The 10,296-nt window shown below is 40.2% G+C and overlaps 1 protein-coding gene across 2 annotated transcripts in view; it reads left to right on the top strand.

Moving 5' to 3' along the window:
* Positions 1-540: 540 nt before the first annotated feature.
* Positions 541-10,296, top strand: part of LOC136848853 (repetitive organellar protein-like) — a 76,031-nt gene continuing 66,275 nt past the window's right edge. For both annotated transcript variants that reach the window (XR_010856159.1, XM_067121666.1), the window contains exons 1-4: positions 541-1,047; positions 2,905-2,982; positions 5,886-5,944; positions 8,020-8,163. Coding sequence is in view for 1 of the 2 variants with exons in the window: in XM_067121666.1 (XP_066977767.1) it covers positions 2,935-2,982; positions 5,886-5,944; positions 8,020-8,163 (251 nt within the window). In the remaining variant the exon portion in view is untranslated. The remainder of the gene's footprint in view (positions 1,048-2,904; positions 2,983-5,885; positions 5,945-8,019; positions 8,164-10,296) is intronic.

Below are 10,296 nucleotides of genomic sequence, written 5' to 3'. Positions count from 1 at the left end.
TCCCAGTGAAAGTTAGAACAGAATATAAAATACAATTTACAGTCTTTAGAGCACTAAAATATGATGAACCAACATATCCGAGAAACTGCTTACGCTTCTTTTGACCCAAAGTGAATATTGTAATCAGACATGCAAGTGAAGCATATATATCTACTTGAGCCTAGAACAAACTGCAAGTCAGGCGAGAGAGCATGTGTACAGAATAAGTTTAGTAACATCACCTTAATTTATAGGGGTAAGTAGAAACTAAAGGGGTTGTGATACATGATTATGAAAAGGTACAGCATTAAAGAGTATACTTTCAAAAAATTATTTTCGACATGCATTGCAGAAGGGGAATGTTCAAGGAAAACAAATACTCAGCTTAGTGAGTTCTTAAAGAATGTAAAACCAAAGATGATTAAAGTACTTGGAAAAGAGAGTAACAGTAGATAATAAGGGAAGTCAGTGTCATTTTTAAAAAAAATGATTAATATTACGAAAAAGAAAAAATAGTAAAACGTTCAAGTCAAATAGCTCGTCACTTAACACGAACAATGTAGTTTGCCCGTAACTGTGTTCGTGAAGTTTTCCGTCACGAGCCAGAAACGAACCAAGTCAGGAAGTCAGGTTTCTGGTCTTTAAATTAACACCCGTGTAGACAATGTCGTAAGAACTCGTTCCTAATTTAACATCGCTTTCCTCATATTCAATACCATTGTAGAATATTTGGATAAAAATGGTCACAACGAAGAACGTTTCAGAACGTGGCGGTGATGGTGCCAACGACCAATGAGAACGCCGATAGCTCGAGAACTCTGTTCTGATTGGCTGAGGCTTCTGCGTGCGATGTAAACACACCGAGTTTCCGCATTTCCCTACAATCGTATTGCGGTTTCAGCATGCGCCTGCGTGCATGGAGTGTGTGAATGTGATTTAACTTGCAGGAATTCGCGGAAAACTAATGAAATAAGCCATTCGTTACACGATGCACCAATTTAACGGTCCGGCGGTGCAGTTGTGGGCTTAGGGATCGCCGCTGCCGTTGAGGGGCCTCCCCTACGGAAGGTGAGTTCGCTAGGGGCGAGGGAGGCTCTGCCTTGCCCTAGTTAGTATGGCATTCTTACGGCGAGACCAGTGAATAATCCTTTATAAACCTATTTTACTTATTTAAGGCTCTGGAGCCCCTACTAGCCAAGGTCAAGGTCAGATTATTAGCCTATGGTCAGCCCTTGGGTAACTGCAGAAGACTACCGCGGCCTGAGGCCCGCCAGTCGCTGGTCGGATTATTCACGGCCTTTTTGTGTATGTTTATGTCTTTTTGTGTATGTTTATGTCTTTTGCGTATGTTTATGGTATTTACCGTATTTAGTGTGTTTTGTTAAAACTTTACTTTAGCCTAGGCTAGTTGCACGGCCTGATTCCCGCCAGTCGTTGACGGGGACAGTTACCTCATACATAAATAGTTGTAACCTCTGCTATAATGCCGGGTCCGGAACGAACCAGGGTTAATGTTCGTTTCCGGTGCGAACAGCCTCACTCAGTTTTTTACTGTACTTATTGATTTCATCGTAATACGAGTTTTACGTATTTATCATTTGTCAGCGTAAAAATAGCAGTAATGTGTTCGTCCATCCACAGTAGTTTTGATTAAAATACTTTCCAATTTTAGTTTCTGTCGAGTTTCATCCATGTTGCCGATGCACGATAATTTATAGTCATTAGCAGCTTGAGCATTGTTTTCTCAACTTCAGCTACAACTTGCAGCTTGAATTTAGCAGTATATTTCCTTGCCAATCTTTTATCCACACCGAATAAGGGCATAATGTAAAAATATATCAGTCTTATTCTACTTAACTTCATTTATACTACAGTAAACCCCCCCCGTATTCGCGGGGGATGCGTAATGCACCCCCCCGCAAATAGCTAAAATCCACGAATACTTAAAACCCCTCTGAAAACACTTAGAACCACCTATTTTGATAGTTTAAACACAAGAAAAACCGTCTAAAAATGCTCATACCTGAGTATTTTAATAGTTTTATCCCAAAAAGTGCATTTAGTCTTGGAAATGATATGAAAATACAGTAATTAGTGAATATTTCTCAGTGAAAAATACCACGAATGGGCAAATTTTCGGCAAATAAAGGATAGATACGTTCCACAGAAATCCGCAAATACGTGAGTCCGCGAATTGTGAGAACGTGAATATGGAGGATTTACTGTATAACTACGGTAATTGTGTATTACCGTATGATGGTTGAAATACAGGCAAAACGGCTGTTATCCGATTCAGTGATAAGCAAAACAACAGTTTCTTGTTCAGTTGTTTGTGGCTGTACGCATTTACGCAAGAGTATAATGTTACTAACAATACTTTTATCATTCTCTTTTATTTTTTTAACTAGAAGATGGGATAAAGAGATGGAGGAAAAGAATTTAGTCTATTATAATTTGGTCTCTCTCGCTTCCTGATTGTACGCTGCTGCCTGCGCCCATGCGAAATTTAAAAATACTGTATTTTTATAAATATTGTCGTATCGGTGTTAATTGCTTACCACATTGCAAAATTGAATTATAAGGCAAATTATCATAACTCGAACACTACCCGAGTATTTTAATAGTTTTATCACCAAAAGTGCAATTAGTCATGAAAATGAGGTGAAAGTACAGTAATTAGTGAATATGTTTCAGTGAAAAATACCGTGAATGGGCGAATTTTCAGCGAATAATGTGTATATATGTTCCATAGAGAAATCTGCGAATAGGTGACTCTCTCTCTCTCTCTCTCTCTCTCTCTCTCTCTCTCTCTCTCTCTCTCTCTCTCTCTCTCTCTCTCTCTCTCTCTCTCTCTCTCTCTCCGGCTGGCTGGCTATAGAATCGACAGAAATTTGATATTTATAGAGTATCAACATTTTTTTACAGCCTGGTGCCATCTCAGACAGAGGATTCATCATGGAAGGATTGGGGTTAATGTGCTCTGCCTGTGAATCATTGCAGAAAGTGAGTATTAAGTGTTATCATGAATACAGTATGTAGGTGCTGAACTGTACCTTGTTTGACAATAGGAAGTTTATATCATGGCTTTTGTAGACTGTATCCTTACACAAATATAAAACCTTCTTGTTGTGCATGATGCTTAATCTCCTTATACTGTATAGCCAGTGATAAATGACTACAGATGAATTATTGTAAGAAGAAAGGGTTATTTGCCCCATTAATTAGAGTTATAGTCTTGGGCAGTGTTATTCTTTTCATTGGAGTTATAAGTGCCTATGGTTGGATCTGTTAGCCTTGGCCATGGTCTGTGATTCAGGTCCAAGCAAATTTAATACCTTTCTCTTATCCATCTTGAGGATGGTAATTTTTGAAGTGAATCATACCTCGCTATTATTATTATAGCTGTAAGTCCTGCATCAGGCGGGAGGACGATAGTGTGTGAAAACAAAAATTAAAAGGATAGTTTAGTTTAACTGTCAATTGACCCATCCCTTTCAGGTAATTCAGGCTTCTATTGTTTCCCATTCAGTTTTTTCCTCTGTTGTCAGCCAGTGAGGATCGTTTACAATTACATCGTATTCTGGATTTTGGTCTTTGGATTGTCTTGATTTTTGTCATTGTTTAAGATGTCATTCAAAGAGGATAAAGACAGATGGTTCCGATTCTGTCAAGTAAGAGGGTGTATTAGGAGTAAGATTTTTTCATCTTTTAAGGACCTGTCAGATAACCGCTCTTTCTGTTTTGCTGGTAATGCTTCTTCAAATTATTTCGTCTCTTCTCAGAGCTCCCCGTATTTTCCACCATTTGAAGTTTGGCAAATTAGGAGCCGATGTTGCTAGACTTAGGACTACATTTGAAAAGTTTACGAAGGTAACCTCCTCAACACTTGCTGCTTATTAGCCCAGTGTAATCATTCTTTTTCAGGTTCTCTTTGCGGCAGAGGAAGTGCCAGTGCCCTCCCTCCCTGTAAGCTATAGCCATGCCCTCTGACGCTCCTTCCACCGTTGGAGGTACAGTATGTCCAGGAGTGGAAGCGGTTTGTGCGTGTTGTCATCTTTCTCTGGCCAACCTGGCATGTGTCACATACAGTTGGTGCTCAGTTGCCCTTGAGGTGGTGGGGTCACTGACCTTGTTATTTATAAGGTGCCTCCCTCCAGTTGAAGGTCTCAGACCTCACATGGTATTCGGACGTGCTGACCAAAGGTTGGGATACGGTTGCAGCTGGTAGACACAAGTCAGGGATGTGGGCTGCAGAGAAATAGTAGCTACATATAAAGCAACGGGAGATGCTTACAGTGTAGAAATCCTTTAAGCTTTAGAAGATATAGTACAGGGAAGGAACTGGCTTACCTAAGCAGTCAGGAGGCACAAACTCAGAGCCTTGTGCCTGGTCAAGTCACATTTCCACTTGGGTGGAAGGAAGGAATGAATGTCTCTTTTCCTCAGTTGTGCCAGGAAATGAACATTGTGGTTGATCAACTAAGCAGGGAGGATCAAGTTATGGACTCTGCATTCACAAATCTGCAGGTCAATGGGAGTTGAGGGCACTCCCCTCTAGGTCTCTGTGCCACAAAATTCTACATCTTTAGATCAATGTCCTGGAACTGAAAGCAGCCTTTTTAACTTCTCAGGAGTTTCAAGATCAGGTAGCAGGTCATTCTGTGGTTGTGATGTCTGACGACACCACGGTGGTGGCTTACATAAACAAGCATGGCGTGGGCTAGACTCTCACTATCTTCATGATTTGACAGTCCAGTTACATCAGTGGGCAATAAACTTCTCGGTGGTTCTGTCAGCCAGGTACATTGTAGGAAGAAGGAATGTAGTGGCAGACAAATTGAGTCATCAGAGTCAACTCTTGGGAAAAGAATGGCCATTGTACCAAGAAGTGGCGGAAAGGCTGTTTCTCCTTTGGGGAAAGATATCATCAGTCAGTCAAGTCCCTATCTCTTCACGGTCGGAGACTATCCAGTATCTCCTGCAAGTGAGAGGCTTTTCTTGCCGGACAGCCTCAGAGATGTCTGGATATCTCAGGAAATCATCAACAGCCATGTACCAGGGGAAGTGGGCAGTCTACTGTGATTGGCGTCCTCAATGGGGTTTCTCTTCGGTCGGAACTTCTATTCAAACTTCTATTCAGCAAGTAGGTGACTTCCTCATTTTCCTATGTAGGGAAAAGCTCCTTTCTGTGTCAGCCACTAAGGGCTATAGGGCTGCTTTTGGACTAGTTCTTCGTCTGAAAGGAGTGGATTTTTCTTCCTCATGGGAGATCTCTATGCTCTTACAAAGTTTTTAGCAATCCTGTCTGCCTAGAGAACTCAAGCCTCCTAACAGGGACTTGACGCTGGTTCTTAGCAGTATAACTCGTGCCCAATAACACTTATGTTTGAAATGCTCTACTTATTCTGAATGGGTTGGAATAAATGTAAAGGCTGAAGGTTTGTATTCATATGGGAACAAATCACAAATTTTTAATCAACTTGTATTTTTCCTAACACAAATCTGAGGCCTTTACATTAATGACCCACCTCAGCCACCCCTCATTCAGTTTTCCTGGGCTGGAAGATCACTGATATGGCACGAGATTCTTTTGGGGCCAAGCGAGAGGAGACGCCTCTCACTCACTGGTCCCTTTGGGTGACGCGATGTATTATTCCGCCATACCTTGATCGCATTACGTCAAATTTTTTCATAACCAGGTTTGTATGTTAGGAAAAATACAAACTGATTAAAAATTTGTGATGTTGTAAAATGGTAGTGTAACAGTGTAGGTCTGTTATGTTTGGAAATTTATTACATTGTAAAGTATTTGTGGTACAGATATATAGAAGATTATTTTTGCACATTAGGTAATGAAAATTGTTAACTGTACTGATAATCATTGATGTAATTTGTTACTGTTTCAGAAACTGAAATCTGCTCGAGAATGGAACAAGTTTTACCATCAGAAACTTCAAAATAAAGAGTAAGTAAACCATGACTGTATGTATATAATTTTGTTCAAGCCAAAAGAACAATCTTCATCATTGTATATGATGGCATGTAATCCCCCTTTTTTCCCCCCTAAAATGGCTCAAATGTACACCGGGGTGTGAAGTATGTGGTAGGCCATCTTTACCCATAGCACCACAGACTATTAGTACTTTTACATACCCATAACTGCATAATACTCGTACTGTGTACGGTAATAAATTGTAATATAATGCACTACTTCAATATACTGTATGTACTTTATCTCTGTTGCCTATTAGCGATTCCAACAAACATAAAATTTCTGTATGAGGGATGACAAATAAAACTTGAGCAGTAGTCTGATTGATGTGGTGCTTCTTTGTTTTGGATGTCAGATCTGTTAAACATAGGCGTAAACCTAAATAGCACCCAGAAATTTTTCAAGTTGATTTGTACGCTAGGTTATTCAGCTTACAATATTTCTAACCTGTGTTGGGTTCATTGAAATTTACCCAAGTTCCAAGTTGAGCTTCTGCATTCATATGTACCAGTTATACATTCTGATGTGTTACACGTATTGGGTTAAGTCATAGTCATTAGCTAATTTTTATCATAAATTTTATTTGCTCCAGGCCTTTTCAGATGTTATATCTTTAAAGATCCACGCCAATTTGGCGGCTGATCCTACTTGTATCTTGTAATCTACCCTAAAGAACATATGAGAGTGCTTTTGGGATATCACAATAAAGTTTTAATAATGATCAACGAAGGTACTCTGTTAGTAATGATAATAAAATATTCTGCATTTGGTACATTACAATTTCATTTAAAGAATCACTAGAACTTTTTGTTATAAGATAGCCTGTGGCCTATTAACCCAAGATATATGATCCAGTAATCTTTAAGTTAATGTTAAGACACAGTACAATATCCCATTTTGACAGTCATAAGGCGAAATACAAGAAAGTGCAACACCAATTTAAGGTGGATTCAATCTCATGGCACTTTCTCAGCACTTTTAACAGCATTTTACAGTGCCGTAACTTGATGCATCAAGGTACGGTGCCGTAAGCGCCGTTGACGGTGCTAACGGCAAGAATAGGCATCAAGTTAATGCCGCTTGCGGTGCTGCGGCACCACACATCGAGTTACGGTGCTGATAACATATTGACTTTCTGCCAGTACTGTAGATTTTGATCGTGTGAACTCCATAGGGGGGGGTAGTACCCTTAGTGCACATCACACAGTGCACTGTAGGCATTATATAAGGTTGTTTGCAACGTTCTTTCGGCCCCTAGCTGCACCCCCTTTCATTCATTTTACTGTACCTCCATTCATATTCTCTTTCTTCCATGTTAATCTCCACCCTCCTAACAATTGATTCACCTTTAAAACCTCTTTAGGCTCAGTTTCCCTTTCAGCACTGAATGGCCTCGTAGGTCCCAGCGCTTGGCCTATCGCCTAAACTTTATATTCCAGTTTCCATTTGATCATGTGAACTGAATAAAATTATAGTCATAATAATTTCTATGTAAAGCAATAAAAATGTTATTTTACGAGAAATATGAAAAGAGATTGAAAAAGTAAGTTTCCAATGATTGTGCTTCCCATTCTCCACATTTTCGTAATTCATACTGTCAGCTATTTAGCCAACTTTTTCTTTGCTATAGTTTTATTTAGATATTGTGTTAGTAATCAGTTGGACCAGGCTATTTTTAGCTTTTAATAACTTAATTTTTTTTATCTAGCCTAGACCTTTTAATAACATTGTAGACTAGTCTTATATGCTTAAAATTTTAAGAATAATTTTTCTTTACTTAAGATTATAACTAAAAACACAAGGTGAAATTCATATGATTTTTGAAAAGTAAAGTTTGGTGTCATACATTAGGTTTATAGAACTGCTTAATTAGCCTGATCTATCTGATGTCATGGACTGTAAATTACTCAAAAATAATTTATCACATTCATGTTTCAAAAATTGTGAGGAAGTGAGGAAGACTAAAGTCACATTCTCTTAATGAGTCTAATGTAACTGTAGGAAATGTAGCGTTTTTGTGGTATGAATGTCAGTTTTTACTTTTTCAGAAAATTTCTTCACATAGCTGTTGACTATGAAAGAGAAAAGCAGCGTAATGTTGAACTCCAGTTGGCATATGATCAGCGGACACGTGATTCAACTTATGTTCGTGAACAGATGACATCACTGCTACTAGACTTTGAACCTTTAAAGTAAGTGTGTTATCTGTTATATTATTGTGGAAAAATGAGTAGTATTGTTTTTGATGTGAACGTTATTACTCTTGCTTTAGTATTGTAAAGTAGTTTACCAGATTCTTGAGTGATACTTCTGGGCTTCTGGAATTTTTTAAGGCTTGCCCAAAAGACTAGTTCCTAATTGAGCAGTATATGAAAAGAGACAAATCAGACTAAAAGTAAAAGACTGTAGTGCAGCTAGAGTTGGAAGGACTGTTATAAAACCCGTTTTTGCCACCTTCAGTATGTTATGCAATGTTCACTATAAATTGTAACTCTCTCTGTGGTAGTGATGTGTACAGTAAACCCCCTCTGAGTCGTCAAAGTCAAGTCTTGGGAACAGAGTGTTCATTGCACCAGGAAGTGGCGGAAAGGCTGTTTCTCCCTTGGGGGACACTGGTGGCGGATCTGTTCGCTACCCGTTTCAACTGGAAACTGGAAGAATTCTTCTCAGTAGCTCTGGATCCATGGGCAGCGACGGAAGACGCCCGTCAACATCCGTGAGAACCTGGACGTTTATGCCTTTCCACCCTTTTACCTGGTTTGGCAGGTAATCAACAGGGTAATGTCTTCTCAGAACTTCAGGATGGCTTTGGTAGCTCCCTTGTCGCCAGAAGCCGAGTGGTACCCCAACCTTCTATCGCTGCTGACAGAAGCTCCAGGAGAGATTCCCCCTTGGCACAATCTACTTTGCCAGCCTCACATCGAAAGATATTGTCAGTCTATCAAGTCCCTATCTCTTCACGGTTGGAGACTGTCCAGTATCTCCTGCGAGCGAGAGGCTTTTCCCCCAGAGTAGCGTCAGATGTTTGGATGGCTTAGGAAATCGTCAACAGCTGTGTACCAGGGGAAGTGGGCAGTCTGCTGTGATTGGTGTCATCAGCGGTGTTCTCTCCAGTCAGAACTTCTATTCAGCAAGTAGCTGACTTTCTTATTTTCCTACTGAGGGAAAAGTTCCTTTCTGTGTCCACCTTTAAGGGGTATAGGGCTGCTTTGGGGCAGGTTCTTCATCTAAAAGGAGTGAATCTTTCTTCCTCTTGGGAGATCTCTATGCTCTTATGAAGTTTTGAGCAATCTTGCCCCTCTAGGGAGCTCAAACCTCCTAACTGGGATTTGAGGCTAGTTCTTAGCAGCCTTACTCGTGGCCCGTAAGAGCCTTTATAGGGTTCTTCAGATAGGGCTTTAACCCTCAAGAAGGTATTTTTACTGGCCTTAGCATCCACCAGGAGAATTGGGGAGCTTTATGGCCTCCCTTCTGAGGTAAAACACTCAAGGGGCTGGACTTTAGTGTCTCAAATTTGTCCCAGAATTCGTGGTTAAGACTCAGAATCCATCAGTTCCTGATGACAGATTCGGTCCTTTTTGATTCCATCCCTTGCAGAATTTGTTGGTTATGATCCTAGTGAACTGCTCTTATGTCCAGTTTGGGCATTATGCTACTATCTAAAAAGGACTCAATACCTCAGACCTGGGTGTCGAAGGCTTTTTTTTTAGTACTGGCTGGAACAAGAAAGGAGTGTCCAAGAATACCATCTTCTGGCTACAGGAGGTTATCAGAAGTGCACATACTTCTTCTTCTAATGTAGTTGACAGCCCGTTAAGACCTAGGGCTCATGATGTCGGGGGTCTCGACCCTTCCATTTGCTTCTAAGAAGAATCAGTTGGTTCAAAGAGATTTGAAGGCTGGTACGTGGAATCATCAGACCACCTTTATGGCTGTCCAACAAGTTGTCTAACTTACCAGTACTCCTTGTGGCCATATTGTATCTAGTCTGGATGTTGGTGTGGAAGAAATGGTGATTGTGGTGAATGATTTTATTCCTGTCTCCTTTTCCTTCGCTGCTCTTGGCAAGCAGCAAAGAGAATAATCTTCAGCATGGATCTCTCTAGATGTAGGTGAGGTGGACATCTTTCTTTTTCTTTATTTTTCATACAGTGAGCTAATCTCAGAAATAGAAATGCCATTCTGCCCTCTTCAAAAAGAGTATTCTCTTCATAGATCAAGGTAGTTAACCTGTTGTGGGTTTTACAATGGATACAAATCCTCCCATTCCTCTTGGCACATTGTGGAACCTTATTCCCTTCATGGCAAAAGCCCGGATGTCTGGC

The sequence above is a fragment of the Macrobrachium rosenbergii genome, chromosome 19, assembly GCF_040412425.1.
Source record: "Macrobrachium rosenbergii isolate ZJJX-2024 chromosome 19, ASM4041242v1, whole genome shotgun sequence".
Classification (NCBI taxonomy): Eukaryota; Metazoa; Arthropoda; class Malacostraca; order Decapoda; family Palaemonidae; genus Macrobrachium; species Macrobrachium rosenbergii.
This window is presented reverse-complemented; position numbering and strand designations above follow the sequence as displayed.